General features: G+C 40.1%; 1 protein-coding gene across 1 annotated transcript in view; it reads right to left on the bottom strand.

The window, feature by feature from the left end:
* The window catches only part of LOC140738050 (coiled-coil domain-containing protein 158-like), a 165,208-nt gene that overhangs the window by 43,991 nt on the left and 99,369 nt on the right, over positions 1-21,848 (bottom strand). The window contains exons 14-18 of the mRNA XM_073065054.1: positions 19,987-20,176; positions 18,744-18,896; positions 17,399-17,511; positions 12,364-12,522; positions 9,185-9,277 (exon numbers count right to left, since the gene is read on the bottom strand). Of these exons, the coding sequence (XP_072921155.1) occupies positions 9,185-9,277; positions 12,364-12,522; positions 17,399-17,511; positions 18,744-18,896; positions 19,987-20,176 (708 nt within the window). The remainder of the gene's footprint in view (positions 1-9,184; positions 9,278-12,363; positions 12,523-17,398; positions 17,512-18,743; positions 18,897-19,986; positions 20,177-21,848) is intronic.

Raw genomic sequence — 21,848 nt, 5'->3', positions numbered from 1 at the left:
CACTGGATTCCTTTAAGAACACAAATAATTTTAGGCACTCTCATTTACAGCATTCAGCTTAAACTTCTCAACAATTGCTGCAAAATTTTATTTTCCAATTAATAGTAAGGTTACAATAGTCCTTTCGTAAGCAGAAGATAATTCCACCCTGTCATATCTTCCAGCAAACTATTTAAATTACACAAATTCACTTAGTTTAGTATGTCATCTGAAGAGGTCAATACTAAGAAGTAAAACCATTCTATATAGCAATCATGCAAAGTCAAATCCTATTTCCATTTGCTTCCAGTTCAGCATCAGAGCCTCAGCAGGACTGAGATGAACACATAGCATGCAGTCCATGCCTATTTTGGTCATCATAGTTTTCAATTCCATTCTTAACCTTTCCAGAAGTAGACCATCAACATGACGTTAGTTGCTTTTGCTAGAAGACCATTTCCTCATGGCTCAGCTGAACCACTGGTAAACATATTTTATCCTACAGTGATCTACTAGAGGTTCCCAATTGAAAATTCAAGAATTAAGTTTATATCACTTTGGATACTTTTGGGGAGGGGGGTGGGACCACCTGACAGAGGAAAGCCACAAAGGTTAGGTCTCTTGGCACTCAGTCTGTAGTGTGGGTCAGAAGGGAAGGGGTGGCGGGAGAAGAGGTGAGCAGTAGGAGATTCACTGGTTGGGGCTGGGGCAGACAGAAGATTCTGTGGATGAGAATGACATTCTAGGTTCAGAGACATATCAGATTCAAATCAAGTCCATAGCTTTCTTAAGAGGGAGGGTGAGCAGCTGGAGGCTGTAGTCCATATTGTTACCAATAACATATGCAGCAATGGGAATGTTGCCTGCAAAGATGTTAAGTTGAAGGACAGGACTTCTAGGGTGGTGATCTCAGGAGTGCTACCTATGCCACATGCTAGTAAGGCCAGAAATAGGAAGATAATGCAGTTCAACACATGGCTAAGGAGGGAGGGCTTCAGATGTTGGAACTTCTGGCTCTCTTCCAGGTAAGGTGGAACCTGTACAAATGTGATGGTTTGCACCTGAACTGGAGGGGGGGGGGGGAACCAATATCCTGTGGGAAGGTTTAAAAGTGCTATTCCAGCTAGAGCTGCAGGGGGCTGGAGGTGGGGTCAATGACTCTCATCAAAGATCCTCACCACCCAGGCCATGCTCTTTTCTCACTGCTATCAGGAAAAAGGTACAAGTGCCTCAGGACTCACACCACCAGGTTCAAAAACAGTTACTACCCCTTGACTATCAGGCTCTTGAACAAAAGAAGATAACTACACTCATCTATTGAGATGTTCCCACAACCAATAATCTCACTTTAAGGACTCTTTATCTTATTATTTCACGATCTCATTATTTATTGCTGTCTATTTATATTTGCATTTGCACAGTTTGCCTTCTATGCTCTACTTGATCTTTTATTGATCCTGTTTATAGTTACTATTCTACAGATTTGCTGAGCATGCCCACAGGAAGAAGAATCTCATGTTTGTAAACAGTGACCTATATATTCTCTGATAAGAAAATTTACTTTGAACTTTGAAGGTAGCACTAACATCTGCTGGGATGAAGTGCTTTGAGAGGTTGGTGATGAAACACATCAACCCCTGCCTGAAAGGTGACTTGGATCTGCTCCAATTTGCCGACCTTCACATCAGGTCTCTATCAGATGCCATTTCATTGGTTTTTCATTTAACCCTGGGACATCTAGACAGCAAAGATGTATGCATCAAAATGCTCTTCATTGACTACAGCCTGACATTCAATACTATAATTCCCTCAAAACTAATCAATAAGCTTCAAGACCTTGGGCTCAATATCTCCTTGTGTAAATAGGTCCTCAATTTCCTCACTTGCAGACTGCAGACAGTTTGGATTGGCAACATCTCTTCCACAATCTCCAACAGCAGAGGTACACCACAAGGCTGAGTGATTAGCCTCTTACTCTACTTGCTTTATACTTTTGACTATCAGGCTAAGCACAACTCCAATGCCATTTTTATGTTTGCTGATGACACCACTGTCATTATCTAGCTGAATCAAAGATGGTGACTAATCAGCATAGAAAGAAGGTGATTGAAAATCCAGCTGAGTGGTACCACATCAACAACCTCTCAATGTCAGTAAGACCGAGGAGCTGATTATTGACTTCAAGAGGAGGAAACTCGAGGTTCGTGAGCCAGTTCTCATCGGGTGATCAGAGGTGGAGAGGGACAGCAACTTTAAATTCCTTGGTGTTATCATTTCAGAAGATATGTCCCGAGTCCAGCACCATTGCAAAGTAACAACAGCAGTGTCTCTATTTTCTTAGAAGGTTGCAAAGACTTAGTATGTCATCTAAAACTTTGACAAATTTTTATGGGTTAGTAGAGGAGAACATATTGACTAGTTGCATCGCAGCCTGGTATGGAAACACCAATGTCATTGATGGAAAAGCCTAAAAAAATGTAGTGGATATGCCCATCACGGGTAAAATCTTTCCCTCCATTGAGCACATCTACATGAAGCGCTGTTGCAGGAAAGCAAGATCAATCATCAAGGACTCTCAACAACAGGCCATGCTCTCTTCATTTCTGCTGCCATCAGGAAGAAGGTATGGGAGCCTCAGAATGCACACCACCAAGTTCAGGAACAGTTATTATCCCTCAATCATTAGGCTTTTGAATCAAAGGGAATAACTTTACTCACCCTATCACTCAACTGTTCCCACAACATATTGACTCATTTTCAAGGACATCTCACGTTCTTGATTGTTCATTTATTATTGCTATTCTTTTTTTGTACTTGCAGAATTTGTTGTCTTTTTGCACATTGGTTTTGTCCATCCTGTTGGGAATGACCTTTTATTGGTTCCATTGTCTTTTGTATTTATTGTGAATACCCACAAGAAAATCAATCTCAGGGTTGTATTTGGTGATATATATATATATACTTTGATAATAAATTTACTTTGAACTTTGAATTTTTGAACCAGAGTAGCAGATCAGTAAGTGGAGATCAGTATGGGGAAAGTAAAAATTAGCCTACATGCAATGACAGAAATCAAAATGCTGAGCATGGTGCACATACTTCAATGCAAGGAGTATTGTAGGTAAAGAAGCTGAACTTAAGAGCATGGATCAGCATATAGAATCATGATATTATAGCATTACTGGTTGTTGGAGGGGCAGGACTGGCAGCTCAATGTTCTGGGGTTCTGCTCTTCTTGGCATGATAAGAGTGGAAGGTATGGGGGGTGGCATTACTCATCAGGGGAAATGTCATAACAGTGCTCGGAGAGGACATACAGAATGGCTCATCTACTGATGCAATATGAGTGGAACAGCAGAATAAAAAAGGGATGACCACTTTAATTGGTGTATATTATAAACATCCCAATAGTCAGCAGGACTTAGAGGAGCAAATTTGTAGATAGATGACTGACAGTTTCAGGAAAATATAAGGTAGTGATAGTAAGTGATTTGAACTTTCCATGTATTGACTAGGACTCCTATACTGTAAAAAGACTGGAGGGACAGAGTTTGTCAAATATGCTCAGGAAAGTTTCCTTAATCAATTTGTACAGGTCCCAACTAAAGAGAATGTGATGCTGGATCTCCTATTAGGGAATAAGACAGGGCGGATGACAAATGTGTGTGTAGGGGAACACTTTGGATCTGCTGATCACAACTCCATTAATTTCAAGATACATTATGGAGAAGGAAGAATCTTGGATTGAGATTCTAAACAGGAGAAAGGCTGATATTAATGGCACTAGAAGAGATCTGGCAGGTGTGGACTGGGATAAGCAAAGATATGCTTGGTCAGTGGGAGGCCTTCAAAAGTGAAATGTTGAGAGCATAGAATTGGCATGTTCCTATTGGTAAAAAAGACAAGGTTAACAGGTTAGGAAACCTTGGTTTCCAAGGGATATTGAGACCCTGGTTATGAAGAAGATGGAGGAGCATATCAGGTATGGACAGTTAGGATCACATGAGGTGCTTGAGGAGTATAAGAAATGCAAAAGAATACTTAGAGAGAGAAATCAGGAATGCTAAAAGAGGACATGAGGCTTCTGTGGCAGACAAAGGAAAAGAGAATCCCAAGGGCTTCTACAGATACACTAAGTGCAAATGGATAGCAATGGACAAGATTGGCCCTCTTGAAGTTCAATGTGGCCAGCTATGTATGGAGCCAAAAGAGATGGGGGGAGATCTTAGATGGATTTTTTTTGTTGTTGCAGTTTTTGATAATTACTTGGGAGAAAGACACAGGGTCTATAGAACTGAGGCAAAAGAGTAGTGAATTCATGGACTGTATCTGGATTAAGTATTAGGAAATACTTACTCTCTTGGGGCAAATTAGGGTGGATTAGGGCCCCTGGGACCCAACAAGATGTCCCCCTTAGACCTTGCGGGAGGCTCTTGCAAAAATTGCAGTACCTTGGCAGAGATATTTAAAATATCCTGAGCCACGGGTGAGGGGCCGGATAGTTAACATTGTTTCATTGTTCAAAAAGACTCTAAGAATAAGCTGAGAAATTATAGGCCAGTGAGCCTGATGTCAGTCGAGGGTTAGTTATAGGAAGGTATTCTCAGGGCAGGGTATATAAGTATTTGGATAGACAGGGCCTTGTTAGGGATAGCCAACATGGCTTTCTTTGTACATGGTAGGATGGGTCTAATCAATCATGTTGTATTTTGAGGAGTATATGAGAAAGGTTAATGAAGGAAAGGTGGTAGACATTGTCAAAAGGCCTTGCTAAGGTCCACGTAGACAAAGTCCCACATGGGAGGCTGGTCCTGTAGGTTAATTCGCTTGGCATTCAGTATGAAGTAGTACATTGCATTCAATATTCGCTTAAGAGGTATAGACAGAGAAGTAGATGGCTGTCTCTCTATGTCTGGAGACCCGTGACTAGTGATATGCTGCAGGGATTGGTGCTGAGGCCATTGTTATTTATCATATAATTTACAAATGACACTAAGATTAGGGATTTAGTAGACAGTAAAGAAGGCTATCAAAGCTTACAGGGATGTGCACTAGTTGGAAAAATGGTGGATGGAATTTAATGCAGACAAGTGTGAAGTGTTGCACTTTGGCAGGATTGGCCAGTGTAGGACTTGCACAGTGAATAGGGGAACACAGTTCCATAATTCCTTGAAAGTTTTGGGACATTGACCTTCATAAGTTAGAGCATGGAGTACAGGAGTTGTTAAAGTTGTACAATTCTTTGGTGAGGCCTAATTTGGAGCATTGAGTGCAGTTCTACTCACCTACCTATAGGAAAAATGCCAAGAAGACTAAAAGAGTACAGAGAAAATTTACAAGGATATTGCAGGAAGTTGAGGATCTAAGTTATAGGGAATGGTTGAACATTTAGGTCTTTATTCCCTGGAGCATAGGAGAATGAGGGGAGATCTTATAAAGGCAGCAAAAAAAAAAAACAAAACTTGAGTGTTATAGATAAGGCAAATACATGCAGGATTTTGCCCTCACTTTGGGTGGTACTTGGGTCATTGGTTTAGGATGAGAGGGAAAATATTTAAAGGGGACCTGAGTCTTCACTCAGAGGGTGGTGAGAGTATGGAATGAGCTGCCAGTGGAGGTGGTGGATGTGGGTTCAATTGCAACATTTAAGAGAGGTTTGTAGAAGTACATGGATGAGAGATGGAGAGCTATAATCCAGGTGCAGATAGATGGGACTAGGCTGAAAGTAGGTCAGCATGGCCTAGATGGGCTGAAGTACATGTTTCTGTGCCTTAGAGCACTATTACTCCAAGTTGATTAACAGCAATAAGAGTATTTTCAAGATATGCAGAGAAGTGGATTTTCTTATCTAAATTCAGTGCAGATAAATATATGTAACCAACATCAAATGCAAATAATTATCTTCTGAATGAGAGAAAGCTGTTTTTTGTTGCTGCAATGACTTCCAGAGATGATTACGGAATATTTACTTGGCAGCATAGACCAAATATCTCCAAGTATTTCCAAGAGCAGCTTGGAAGACGTGTGCCTTGGGTGTGCGGCTCTAAGGATGACCTGATACATCACCGATGTTGCCACTGAAGCGTTGCAGGAGATTGAAACATCGAGACGGCAGATGAGGCTGTCAGAGACCTTTGCAATTGAGCCATCTCTCCCTCTCTCGGTGAGAGAGGGTTTGCTGATACTCGACTCAGAGGAGCTTGAAATAAGTGACACTCCAGCCTACAACATTAAAACAGTGAACTGTTGGCCTCCCCTCTCGCTGTTTAAGCAATATCTCTCTCTCCCTCGTTAGTGAGGGAGAAGGCTTGTTGAATTGTAGAGGTGTTGGGATGAACAGTACTTTTTGAAGATCTATAGATCATGGTCTTTGAGGGCTAACTATTACTTGCATGGTGGGTGGTGGGGGTGCTGGTACATTTTGCTTGAACAAGTAGGGGAGAGGGTTGATGCTTTGCTGTTGCTTGTGCGTGGGGGGGCTTTGGGGTGCTTATATTTTCTGTCATTCATTCTTTGGGGTGTTTTTCTCTCTCTGGTTTGGGGATGTCTGTAAAGAGATAAGGATTTCAGGTTGTATTCTGTATACTTTCTCTGACAATAGATAGAACCATTGAATATTAGCCTAGAGTAGAAATCCTTTCTAAAACAGTGTCAGTGGCCAGTCCTCTGATTAATCCTCACTGATGATCAGAAGCACACCTTTAATAGCCAATAAATGATTGTCCAATAAGAAAATAAAAGCATGGAGTTTTTTTGATGTAAATTACTGATCCTATTGCAAAGGAAACTATGCCTGGTCTACTGTCATTATGAAAGGCAAACCGAGAGGTAGACAAAAATACATGATTGTAAATCACCAAATAGTTATCTTGGTATATTTGTTCAAATCATTGATCAGCTAATACGGAGATTATATCAATACCACTTTGATCACATACTAACTTTATCAGAAACTTTCTTACATGTCACTTAACCCATTTTTCATTAGGAACCACATCAGCTTTTTTCCTTCAAAAATGTCTGAAATTCCACCATGAAATTATCATACACAACACTAAATGTAACCTTTGAGCTTCCATCTAAACAAAGGTTGCTAACAGCATTGACTCACATGCTGCTGGTTCTCCACCTGTAGGATGGCTAGTTGCTGTCCTGTTGGAGCAGCTCCCCAGTTTTGGGTTTATTTCCTCATCTAGTCTAGAGTGGTTATTCTAAATCATTAAATTGGTGACCATTCTTCCACATATGATGCTGCTGATGAGTTCACGATGCTGAAGCATGACATTATATTAATTCATGCTATGTACTGTGTCAGGAAATTAAAGTTTTATAAAAAGAAGTTCACCTCTATACACCTCCAACAACAACAACAACTGAGAGCAGAAACCATAGCTGGAAACACATAAAATTAGTGGTTAACATATTGGACAGAACCAATGTATATGAATAAATGTGTTTAGTCTTCATGGGGAAGGGGTAAAGAGAGAAAAAGACACAGTGGACACCCTTCTCTGTTTCCACTGAGATCCTGCCAACTCCTGATGAAAAGTCTCAAGGTTCTCTTGCCTCTTTTGAGTCACTCAAACAGGAATGTTAGTGTTGGAATATCTAAAACACCATGTGGGACTGATCCTTGAAGGTACAGAACCAGTCTATCCATATTTTTAATGTGGGATGCCAGTGACACACCAGCATTCATAAGAACATGGAGAGTCAGTCAAATAGTAAGGGGTACAAGATGGCTGTGGACAAGAATCAGCTGAGTACACATTTACATGTGTACATAAATGCCTATTCTCCCCCTCACACACATGCAAAAACACGTAGTAGGCTTGCAGATCATAAACACAAGAGATACTGTAAATCTGGGGCAACAATGCACACAAAATACAGGAGGAACTCAGCAAGTTGGGCAGGATCAATGGGGGGAAATAAACCGTTGTTGTTTAGGGCAGAGACCCTTATCAGGACTGGAAAGGAAGGGGGCAGAAGCCAGAGAAAGAAGGTGGGGGAGGGGAAGGAGTACAAGCTAGCAGAGATGGGTGAGACCAGCAAGGGGGAAGGTGGCTGGGTGGGGGAGAAAGGAAACTCCCAGCCTCTTACTCACACACCTTACATCTCACCGGGTTTTACGCATCACATTTGTGTACACATTTTGTGTGTGTTGCACATAGGTGGGCTCACGCCTACTGGCCCTTGCTCATTGCCTCCCCTCTCACCCTGACACTTCACTTATCCCCATCCCTCTCACCCTTGACCTTCTAGGAAATAAAGGACTCAAAAATATAAACCTTATACAGATAATGTCAAATCACTGAGAATTATTCAGATCTTCAGGTTCAATGTATCAGCATATTAGATTTGTAGGTTATGACCAAAGGAAAACGAAAACTGTCAATATTTACAAAAAGTTATCTACCAGAAAACACAATATAATAGCTCCGTACCAGTCCTGTCCAGTGTGAACTCCCGGCAGCCCCTGTCTCTCCCTCACTGAGGGCAATGAGCTCCTTTCTATTCAGCACTAGGATAAACCATCTCTAATTACCAACAGAGTTAACTTATGACTAGACGTGAATTAGAATATGATGCACCCCACAATGTAGTTACAATCATATTGCAAAATAAACAGAAGCATCTACCTTAAAGAGCAAACACGAGGAAATCTGCAGATGCAGGAAATTCAAACAACGCTTCTCCCTATGCTGTGTTCTACCAGCATTTTGTGTGTGTTGTTGTTCATCTACCTTAAATACAGAACACAAACAATGTATACACATTTACACATCCCCATTACTAATAAAATGGAGTACCATGGGAAAGGCACTGTAAAGCCAACCTGAGTGCATCAGCTCAGTTTAGAACTCAATATACTGGGGAAGACATTGAAGTTCGTACTCTCAGTGCAGTAACAGCAGAACAACAAGGCAATGCTTGCGCATGTGTGGACGCGCATATGTATGGAGTGAATTTACTCAGTGCTCTGTCACACAGCAGTAAACTGATGTGCAAATACGAGGAAATCTGCAGATGCTGGAAATTCAAACAACAACAACACACAAAATGCTGGTGGAACACAGCAGGCCAGGCAGCATCTAGAAGGAGAAGTACTGTCGATGTTTCGGGCCGAGACCACTGATGTGTTGGAAATAACAACACCAAAACATCTGGAAGACATTTGAAATAGCAGTTAAACAATCTGTACCTTTACTTCCAGTGCATGTTGCAGCTTTAAACACATGAAGTCCTGCTCCTGACGCTGAATAAGCGATTGACAGTCAGACAACTGAAGGCAGGCCTGTTTTATTTGGAAATTACAAGCATTTCAAATTTCATCGCTTTCATGGTTGTTTCTTTTGTTAGAAATTGTTAATATTTCCCTATATTTATCAGCAATACTATACAGGAGTTTTGCAGTTTTGATGCTTAAAAAAATCAACAAATTACCTGTATAATTTTTCAGCTATTAAACAACATTTCTTTATAGCAGGGATGTCTCAACTGCAGTTCTAGAATCATGCAATACACGTATTGCTAACCCAGTCCTCTGTAACTCACTTGCATTAATGTTTACACTTTATTTTTGCTTATTTACCCCATCTGAATACTGAGGGTATTAAATATAAGAAGAATTGTTATTATCCTGGAGGTGCAAGAGACTGGAATCTGGAGCAAAAAAACAAACAGCTGGATTGAGCAGCATCTGTGGAGGCAGAAGGATAGTCAATGTTTCAGGTTGAGGCCCTGCATCATGACAGATATAGAGGGAAGATGGCCTGTATAAAGATGTGAGAAGGAAGAGTGGGACCAGGACTGCCAGGTGAAAGATAAAACCAGATGTGATGGGAATGATAGGCAGTTGAGTTGAGCTGGGGTGGAGAGCAGGAATTTGGAAATGTTACATGGTGGGTAATAGGGAGAAATTGATAAGGAAAAAATGGGCACCATCTGCCCATCATCTTCCACTCCTCCACTTCACCTGGTTATAACTATCACTTCCCAACTCCTGGTACACCCCTCTCTCTCACCTCTTTATATAGATCATTTCCTCTACATTCTCAATCCTTTTGTTTGTTATTAAGAACTACTAGGATTTTAAATTAAACCACACTCATCTACTACAATAAAAAGAAATTTGGTGAATAACATAAAAGTGTAATCTATTAAAAAAGACACTCCCTCAAAATGTTAATCCCAACTGACGTGCGTTGTGATAAATTTAGACTGAGCCCTATGTATCTTGCAAGCAAGGACAGTCAGTAATTATAAATTACAGAGTTTTCAATATTGGACACACAAGACCAAGGCGGCAGCAGAAGGAACAGGATGGCACTTATGCTGAGGATATTGGCCCAATGTGAAAAATGACACAATTTGACCCAAGGTGTGCAAGACTTTCTTTAACAAAGGCAATAGGGGTTCTTCTGCTCCTATAAATGCTGGATAAAGACAGCAGATATTGCTGAGGGAGGGGCAAGAAGGAAGAGCAGGAAATTGGTGGAGGTAATGGGGGTTGGGGTCACTGAAATTGTGAGGGGTGGTGAGGAGAGGTAGCCATTGATCTGGAGAGAGGCCAGGGAATTGTGGGAAGGCAGAAGAAGTGATGGAGGATGGAGGGAGTGGTTTCCTCATTTTTTGTTACTTGCTGTAAGGTGGCCTTTTGGCTATTGGAACTTCTTCCTTAATAACTATCGGTGGGAAGCTACAAAACAAAGTAAGCTACATCAAGCAGCGTAATCTTTATAAAGTAAATTCAGTAGCATCTGAAGTAGTTGTGGGTCTCAGCAGGACACAACCAAACATTCAGAAATCCCTCAGCTAGAGATGGCACTTCATTTAGTCAATCAGAACATGAGAAACTAGTGAGCCATCATCATCATCCCCCTACCCCCTCCTTCCACTTTAAATATGAACTACAGCAGAGAGGGTACATTTCTCATCATGAATTTACAGTGTTCCTCATCTCATTCCCCGAACCCCCTCCACAACCCCCTACAAAATCCAAGAATCAAGACTGGACGTGGATACAGGAATTCAGTGAACTAGAAACAGACCAAACAAAATAAACAAAATCATCACCCTTCTGACAGGATCCAAAAGTAGGCACTAACCCATGGTAAAACGAAAGCAATGCTGCTGGAGACTCAGACAATACTGCCGTCTATTGTTCATCCAGATTACTGTCCATGGAATGATCATTTTCACATTAAGGACATCAGTGTGTAAGCCATACCTGCAAGTTTCTTGGTGTTCCTAATTTAAAGATTTCACTATATAAAGCTTTCCTGGCCATAAGCAGCAAGCAAAGATAATAAAAAATGATTCAAATATGGAACTAACATGCAATATTAGTATTTCAATAAAAGCAACATAGGTAACATTTTCAAAGTAATAAAACAAAAAGTTTGTACTATAGGAATTTTGAAAATGGTTGCCACATTACAAGAAGGATGTGAAAGTTTTAGAGAGGGTGCAAAGGAGATTTATTAGGAGGCTGCCTTGATTAGAGAGCATGTCTTATGAGGGTAGGTTTAGGAAGCCAGAGCTTTTCTCTTTGGATCAAAGGAGGATGAGAGGTGACTTGATAGAGATATACAAGATGATAACAAGCTTAGATTGAGTGGATAGACAGAGATTTTTTTCCCAGGGTGGAAATGGCTAATATGAGGAGGCATCATTTTAAGATGATTGGAGGAAAATATAAGTGTTTTATGCAGAGAGTAGTGGGTGCAAGGAACCAGTGGTGAATGCAGATATACTTAAGTGACTCTTAGGCACATGGAAGAAAGAAAAATGGAGAGCCATGTGGGACGGAATGGTTGGATTGAATTTAGAGTAGATTATGTTGTGGGACAAAGGGCCTGCACTGTTTTATATTTTATGATTGACTAAACTAATTAACTGTGACACTATCATGAAAAGAAAACAAGATGCCAAAAGGGTCATCCTGATGAAACAGCAGAGAAGTCAGGTACTTTATATCACCTCCTCCCTGTAACTGTAAGATACATTCCACTGAAAGCTTTTTCCTTTTATGCAGTTGATATCTTCAGTAAAATCTGCAGTGGAAATGCATGGTTCATTGTATTTAACTCAAATCCTGATGGTAGAACACACACAGAATGCTGGAGGAACTCAGCAGGTCAGGCAGCATCTATGGAAAAAAGTACTGTCAAGGTTTCGGGCCGAGACCCTGATGGTACAATATCTGCTTTACCAGCTAGCCTGTGTATGCTTGGAAGCTCATAGCTCAACTATCGACACTAGATGGCAGTTATTTAAAAAATAAGTTACCATTTCCAGCACAGACGTGGTTTATTAAAATATCTATATAAGGTTTACCCCAAATCATGAAGAAAAACAAATAAAATATAGTTCAATTACCTTTTCTAATGATGACTCCGTTCTCAGCAGCTTTTCCCTCAAGCATTTTTCTTGAGACTTTGTGGTGTCGAGTCCTCCAACAATTTTATTTCTTTCTGATGTAATGCAAGCAAGTTCCTTAGTCAGTCGTACTTTCTCTTCTTTCAGGTAGCATTTCTCCTACAGAATGTAAAATAGGTTAAGCAGCTAAAATATGTGTTTGTGTGAGAGTGCGTGGGTGAGTGTAGGTGGAGAGTTATGGGTAGGAGCTGGCGGGGGGGCGGGGGGGAGGAAACAGGAGAATAAAGAGAAATGATACCCATTGGCAGAAGGTCCAGAGTAAGAGTGACATGGAGAAGAGTCATTCCACACAGCAAGCAATCATTATCTAGAATTCAATATCTAGCATCAGTGTATTTAATAACTACTTTCAAAATGAAACTGAATAAAAAGCAGAGAAAATAAAAGGAATACAGTGAAAGAGCTGGCAAATAGGAATAACCAGACTGATCTTGAAATTGGCCTTCTTCAGTGCTGAAATAAATAATGATTCCAAGAGGGAAAAGTGAAACAAACTTTGTTTTAAAATCATATTTTAAATTCTAACCCAATTGTTTCAACAGCAATAGTATAATTTAAACTAGAATAATCCACAAAATATATCAATAATCAATACACATGATATGCTGGCTGGGAATTAGATGTAAATAGAACATCAATTACATACAGTAAACAATATTTCTCAGATTAGTTTAACTAGCATTAATGATGGGCTGTCATAGATGAAGTTTGAAATCTGGAGCAGTTGTTCTTAGGGGAGTAGAAAATCTGGAGCATTTCAATAGTTGCACCACTTTAAAATGAATGTGGTGGGGTTTGCTGATTTTGAACAAAATTCTTTGGTTCTTCATAATATCTGCAAGGGGAGAAACTACACTGAGCCATTCAATTTCCCCAACTATAAACAAGGCAAACAGTCAAAAAGAATTGTTCAGCATTATTTCCCTCATTTATATCACTAAATATAAAGTCAATTCAATTCAATACTTAGTCCAAACTTATTTCACAAAGTTACACAATACAATTACGTATCACCATATCCAGTAAGTGTAGGTGGCGTCCTAATACAAGAATACACCCTATCCTCGTTATATACGTTCCTTGCAGTCGACGCATAATGTGAATAATCATTTAAATGGAGAAAATAGGGATGTGTTCCAGAGGGCTTCCTAAATATCTTTTATCTGTAATTTATTCATATTTTCATACCAATATGACACAAAAACAGCACCACGAGGCACATTCATATTATATTTCATCAATGTAAGGTCATATTCAACGTAATAAATCATAGAAAGTTAACATACTAGGGTGTACAGTACTCACCAACAGTGGCAGGTGTGTTCGCTCCAGGAGATGAGTGGGTGTTGTGGTGTCGGGATCATATCAAGCATATGAAGAAAGGGTGAAGGAAGACACACAGAATTATTAGAATTCCCGGCAGCAGGAGATGACACTGGTTTGAAGTGGTGAGCATTGTTTGCTAGGCAGTATTTTGTTTTTCAGCATAAATTTGCTTGTAGGGAAGAAGGGTCGATGGCAGGGAACGATTGAAATGCTGACTCCGTTCCAAACTTGGGTCCATGTCCATCGCCATTTGTGCCAAGTGTTCCGACTTCCACCATTCCCTCACCGTTGGTAAACACCCGGGATTTTCAAAATTGTCTGTTGCTTGCAGCATCTGAGAGATAGTTCATCGTAAAAAAAAATATAGCTTGAATGTGGATCACACCTTGGTCGAGTGGTTGAATCAGCGATGTTGTGTTAGGCGGCAGGAAACGCATTGTTATGTTAGGATGAATGGTGTCCAAATGTTTAGGATGGGTTGGCACATTGTCAAGCAACAGAAGAACTTTAAAGCCAAGATTCTGTTCCCGGCAGTAGCGTCCCAGAGCTGTGTTACCTACAGCTGATGCCGCGTTGTTTATAATTTCCAACTTTTTTTCAAGTGTTATAGCGGTTCTATGCTGCTCGGCTGATGGCCCAGGACATGACATTGGATGCTTAGGAGGCATAGTTAAATATTTCAAGCACAAAATCACTGCACCGTAGGTAAAACCAACAAAAGTTTAAGAGAACAACACACACAAAATGCTGGTGGAATACAGCAGGCCAGGCAGCATCTATAGGGAGAAGCGCTGTCGACGTTTCAGGCCAAGGCCCTTCGTCAGGACTAGTTTTAGAGCGCAAGATCACGCATCCATACATTATCAAAACCAATGCAAGACTGGCGCGAGTGAGACTGTGAGACGTGTGCACTTGACTTGTATTGGCGGGAAAGCTGTGCTCCTCGCATAACTGTGAGTTTTGGATGCATATAAGGAGACGTTGGTAGAAATGATTCCTCGCATAACCATGAATCCGCATAGTATGAAGACGCATATAACGAGGATAAGGTGTACCACTTTACGTCATTATGATAATTGGAACGTCACCTCACCTACTCCTGTGCAAAGCATCATACAGCATTGAACGTGGCCATTCAGACCACACTGTCAGTACTGGGTATTTGAAAGAGCTCTTCAGAAAAATATGCGTAACCATAAGGAATGCATACACAAAACACAAAACTTATTGGACTGAATTGAGTTAGCTCTGGCTAGCATTTCAAAAAGAAAAGATACAATGATCAGACCTTTGGACTTACTTCCGTCCACATTCAGCCTGTGATTTTTTAAATGGCAGATGCTGGCACATATGTCACTTAGCTCCAGTGGTGAGCTCCACGTAGGGCCCGGCAACTAAACCGCATTGTACTGGGATCCCCTACTTTTACATTAAGGAATCAGGCTCTGTTATTCTAAGTTAACAAATCTGACACTGTTTTGGAATCTGAATTCAAATAAACTAAATTTTAATTATTTTAAATATTAGTGCAACATTAACAGTTTTCTAATATCTCTACAGACTGGCAAGGCAACTGCCTACCCATATTTTTTTAACATCAGGAGTTTCTGGGGTGGAGTGGTAGGTGTATCCCAGTGGCATGCTGGCTGAGCACTAGTGCTGATTAAGATAAGTGGACCAATGTGTCCTAATGAGGTGTGAGGCATACCAAATAGGACACAATTTGGTCCATCATTTCACCAGGTGGAGAAAAGATATCTCTGGTGGTAGCTCAGTCAACAGACAAGTGATGCAATTCAGTCAGAACTACTCCTCCTTAGTCATCACTTTCAATGTTAAAGAAACCTGCTCTGGACATTGATAAAGACGGTTGCACAATAACAACTGAGTCATAGATCAATATCTATGCACAAAAAGTAAATAAAGAAATGAAAGCACACAAGAAAACTAAAAAATACTACAGCTCTAGTTCAGCAAACAGATGAATGTCAACAGATTATGCATGATGCACCCATATCATCAAGCTTTCATTGTCATACCTCAGCTAGTTTCTTACTGGCACACTCAAGAAACTTTGATGCTTAATTGGTGATAATGGCACTTGGGGAGACCTAGAATATCTTTCATTTTCTAATTGGGAAAATTAACTCCTCTTCATTCCAGCCCAAGACAATTCTTTTAACTACATTTTAACACATTCAATATATGAAATAACAACATTAATAAAGGCAACTTTCACTTGAACTAGAAAATTAGAAAACTTGTATTTCTTAATCCAAAATTTGAATGGAGATGTGTGTGCGTGCATTTCAATGAATAATAAAAATGCATCGCGCAATTAAAAGAGCTATAGTGTTCTCTCAGCATTTCGACTGTTAATGACTCTTCATGTTGTCCAATTAGCAGTTAGCAGTTACTGCTGTGTTCTCTTAAAGTACAAAGTTGAATACTTTCATTCTGTGACTACAAACTTACATCTTGGGAGAGTAAACTATAAATGTTCAATTAAAAACAGCAAAGCACCAGAAAATTACAAAAGTAATGCAACTGATTCAGAAACACACCTTCTAGTTCTCCTATGGAAACCAGCTATATTTAGCACTCTTGGGACTTCTGCCAAAAGTAGCTGTTTGGAAAATTTAAAACTCTTGCCATGGCATGAAGTTTTAAAATATTTGTGGGACTGGAATGAAATATTTTACCAATAACCTCCATTCGATAACAAAGAATGAGACATGTCTGTGTGACCATGTCACTTTTCCAAAACCATACTAAGCATTTTTAAACAGGGAACACTGTATTTGGGGAGATGTTTGTGTATGACTTCAAAATACTTATTCACTACATTAAGGAAATGTACATTTGCTACCTTGTACAAAGACAAAAGCAATAGTTGTCCACAGGTCAAGTGGAGGGCATGAGATATAAGAAAGGATATTGTGGCATGCAGGGGAAAGACTGAATGGAAATGAGGGGCAACAAAGTGGAGAGGTGGCATGAAATTGTTTGTAGTTATTTTATGATGATGATTAACACAAAATGAAAAACAAAATGTGCTCACTTTCATAGCTCCTAACAATAATATCTGAGGTGTTCCTGCTCAATAGTCTTTTCAAACGTGCAAGCAACTGAAGGACAAGAAATACTGTAAATCATCTGAAAACCAGAATTTGGCATCAACTGTAGACGAAACAATCACAGATCACCTATCTACCTGCATGTATTCAGAGCTTATGTAAGTGATAAGACAAGAAAATATACAGGAGTAGAAACAAAGGTGATTACAATTGTGACAGAGAAATAAAACTGGACAAAAAAAACTTTTGTTGAAGTTCAACAGGATAGTAACAATGCCACTTACAACTCTAACTTGATGATGCATGTGCTCTCTGTGAATGGGCAAACACATCAAAAATAGAATGGCCACAAAAACTCTAAGTGTGGCTTAGAATAAAGGTTGAAAACTAGTCTATGATAGGAATGGCTCCACATGGTGCAAAAGTATTAAAGGAATCATATATGGTGTGTAGATCCTCTTCAAACATGCAAACAGATAATGTCATTATTTTGTCATTATTAAACAGAGAACAATAATGTGAAAAACAACTTGTTTTAAATGCAATTTTAACATTAATGAATTCTGACATACCCTTTCAGAGTTCTCTAAAGTTTCTTCCAGGAACTGAACTTTGCTCTGTAATTTATCAATCTGTCCACGCTTGGCTGTGATTTGCTTTTGCATTCCCATGGCAATTTTCATTGCTGTAGGGAATAAAATTTAATTTTGCAAAACAATTTAGTCAGACATGGACATAAGGTGCAACTATGCAGCGTTGAATGCTTACTCAAACTGGAAAAAAAACAGAAACACCAGAAAACTTCCATTACAATCCAACAGATTATTCTACTTGAAATTACAGACCAGCACATCTGTAGATGTGAACTTCCCATTTTTCAGGACACTTACAAAGACAGGTATGTAAAATGGGCCCGAAGGATCACCTGGGGCCCAAGGCACCCCAACCACAAGCTGTTCCAGCTGCTACCGTCTAGGAAGCGGTACTGCAGCATAAAAGCCAGGATCAACAGACTCCAAGAGAGTTTCTTCCACCAGGCCATCAGACTGCTTAACTCATGCTGACACAACTAGATTTCTATGTTATATTGACTATCCTGTTGTACATACTTTTTATTATAAATTACTATAAATTGCACACTGCACATTTAGACATAGAGATTTTAACTCCTCATGTATATGAAGGATGTAAGTAATGAAGTCAGTTCAATTCAAAGCTTTATGCTAGATCAACCTGTTTCTCAGGGCATAAATTATGCATGCTTTACTGAGGATTGTTCCGATTTCATATTTATAACAGCTGCAGAAGATAGATGGAAATGGGACAGTTCAGCTTTCACTCATTTCTCCAAACATACCTGAAATTTCTCACTAGCTATAACACAGCTATTCAAAAACCCACCTCAATCCCTCTCTGCAAAGTCAAGAACCTAAATTTATTAAAGTAAGACATTTGAAAAAAAGCATGAAGAAGAAGATGCCCTTAACTCCTGGTGAAGTCATCAGGGCACCGTCATGACAAACTTATTGCACCTATCTTTTTTTGGTGATTGCTCATCATGTGGCATTTCTTTAGCATCTTTTTTTTTTACAAGCTCAAGTTGCTAGCTCAATGCTCAACCCAGCACAGATGGAAAGCATGCAAGGGGGCTGGCTGGATTTGAACTTGGGACCCGTCACCCCAAAGTCCAGCGCTGGTGCCACTATGCCACCAGCTGGCCACAAAAAAGGCATAGTAACATCTAAAAGGAAGGGATAGGATAGTGATTCTTAAACTGAAATCTTCCAGATGCCTGGCGATCTAATTAAAGTGTCAACACTATATAAAACATTAATACAATCCTGAGGGAACAAGTTAGAATGACAAAGTAGCTTCTATAGACAATAAACTAGTAAATACAGGACTACAAATTAGTACCATGGGTGTCAGCTCCTTCAAGAACTTTCAATGCTTCTCTGCTTTGATCCAGATCATCTTGAACCGATTTTAGCTGAGCTTTAAGTTTGTTTGTAGACCATTCATATTCTTTGGTTTTACAAACGTAGCTTCTCTGCAAGTTATCATACTCTTCTATAGTCAACAAAAAAAGGGAACTGAATCAAAAACTCATTCAAATAAATAGAATTTGAACAAGGTATTCAACAGTCCTTAAGAGCCCAACATTTATATAACAAACATTTAATGAAAATATTGCAGCACAGTCATAGTCCACTTTCCAACTACCCTCAATATATTGACACTTCTTTGGCAATCCTTTGGTATAACTATAAAGAGATAAATCACCCTAAACTCCACCATATATTATTATAACCAAGTTTATCAAACACTCTAGCTTCTCAAAATTTCTAATCTCTACTCTTACATGCCCAATTACTGAAATCTTCATTATTAATGTTAGAATATAGTTTATTTGTACCATTCCCACTTCCTTTTTCTTTTGTAATTATTGATTTATTTACTAATGTCACCTTCCATGCAACTGGTTAAATATTTCATGTTCATCCGCTAATTTTGGGTTCTCACAATCAAGTCTGTTCCAATTCTTTCACTCGCTCTGATTTTACTATGATCATTGGATTAGATTATTCCCCTATTTTTAAGCTATTTGCTCTGTATTTCACAGAATCAGTCGAAAAAACATGTTGTAGTATACCAATCTTTTGGATGAGTAAGGATCCTTCCTATATTCCATAAATACTCCAAATTCTGTGGCCTATTCCAATCATTTTTGGAGAAAGGGGAAGGCTTTAAATGAGCGTCTACAATAAACTCTCACAATTTTAACACTTTAACTTGATATTTTTCTCACAAACATGTGAAGTTCATTCCAAATTTGCTTTTCATTATTTGATAATTTACAAGTATTGTAACTCATGTCTTGCCATTCTTTTACTTAATCCAAAAAGATACCGTGTGGTATTGGTTAACATCCTCAAACAAGTCACAAGCGGATGGCATTTCAATGATAGGACTGGACAAGATTAGACATCAACTGTCTCCCAAATGCAAACCTATCAACATTGTATAGATGTGCAGAGGGAACTGGTGAGAAAGGATGGGTGAAAATAAACTTTAATTTACAATATTATCAGGAAAACAAGGGAATCTTAAACATGAAAAGAAGCCTTGAACTTCTCCTGTTGGAAGACAGTTCGCATACCTTTCAGATCACCCATCTGTGTCTGGGCACCTCTCAGTTCAGTTGCAAGTTCCTCCTTTTCCTGTAACAATTCTCCCAGCTCAGATATATGTTCAGTTGCAGAATTTACCAGCTTAATTTTTTCCCGTTCCAATTCACTGAGATATGCCTGGAGCTCTTGCATTTGTGCATCTTTGTGTTCCAATTCAGTCTAATACAAAAGACAAACACTGATGAATTAGATAAATGCGAAGTGTCAGACCTAAGCACTGGTAATGCATGAACACATTTTCACCTATTATAAACACTGCACATCGGCATACATGTCATATTTCCACTAATTACTTTTATAAGGTACATTTCAGACCACATTAATGCATAAAAGAGCATTTTATGGCATTGAACCCTGATGTAGATTAGATTAAATTCAACTTTATTGTCATTGTGCCGAGTACAGATACAAAGCCAATGAAACGCAGTTAGCATTTAACCAGAAGTGCAAAAGAATAGTGTTATTTACAAAATAACTGCGAATAAAAAGTAAGTGCTACAACATACAAATATAAAAGTACTGAGACAGTACAATATGGGTGCAATACTGTTTAGTACTGTGATGTGAGGTTCAGCAGGGTCACAGCCTCAGGGAAGAAGCTCTTCCTGTGCCTGCTGGTGCAGGAGCAGAGGCTCTTGTAGTGCCTACCGGATGGGAGGAGAGTAGAAAGTCCATGGTTAGAGTGAGATGCATCCTTGATAATGCTATTCGCCCTGCCCAGGCAGCGTTTATGATAGATGTTCTCAATGGTTGGCAATTGGGTGCCGATAATCCGCTGGGCATTTTTCACCACACGCTGGAGGGCTTTGCGGTCCGATACGGGACAATTGCCATGAGAGGCATTTGGTGAGTATGCTCTCAATAGCACAGCTGTAAAAGTCCGTCAGTATCCTGGGACAGAGGTGAGCTTTCTTGATACTCTGCAGGAAATAAAGGTGCTGTTGCGCCTTTTCGATCAGGATGGAGTTCAGGGACCAGGTGAGACCCCCGGAAACGTGGACACCAAGGAATTTGAAGCTTGATACACACTCCACTACAGTTCTGTTGATGTAGATGGGGACGTGAATGTGGTTCCTAGCATGCCTGAAGTCCACAATGATCACCTTGGTCTTCTGGGTGTTAAGGGCCACGTTGTTGTCGGCACACCACGTGGCCAGGTGCTGGACCTCGTCCCTGTAGGCCGTCTCGTCATCCCCTCTGATCAGGCCAACCACCGTGGTGTCATCTGTGAGCCTGATTATGGGGTTAGAACCATTTACAGGAACACAGTCATAGGTGAAAAGGGAATACAGAAGAGGGCTCAGCACACAGCCTTGAGGCATGCCGGTGTTCGGGGTGAGAATGGAGGAGGAGAGGTTGTCTAACTTAACAGATTGGGGTCTGTTAGTCAGAAAGTCCAAGGTCCAATTGCAGAGGGATGAGCTGATACCAAACTGGCAAAGTTTGGTGATCAGCTTGGAGGGGATCACAGTATTGAATGCCGAACTAAAGTCAATGAACAGCATTCTGACGTAAGAGTTGGGGCTGTCCAGGTGGGTCAGGGCAGAGTGAAGTGCCATGGAGATGGCGTCCTCTGTTGACCTGTTGGTGCGATAGGCAAATTGATGGGGGTCCAGGGTAGTGGGCAGACAGGATTTCAGCTGTGATGGAACCAGTCTCTATGATGGGGGTGAGTGCAACTGGGCAGAAGTCATTCAGGCCTGTGGCAATGGAATGCTTTGGCACTGGCATGATGGTGGCGATCTTGAAGCTTGTGGGGACAACTGCCTGGGCCAGGGACAGATTGAAAATGTCCATGAAGACTCCGCTAACTGCCCTGCACAGACTCTGA

Source organism: Hemitrygon akajei, chromosome 13, assembly GCF_048418815.1.
Source record: "Hemitrygon akajei chromosome 13, sHemAka1.3, whole genome shotgun sequence".
Lineage (NCBI taxonomy): Eukaryota > Metazoa > Chordata > Chondrichthyes > Myliobatiformes > Dasyatidae > Hemitrygon > Hemitrygon akajei.
Note: the sequence above shows the minus strand (reverse complement) of the source record. Positions and strands in the feature narration are given on the sequence as shown.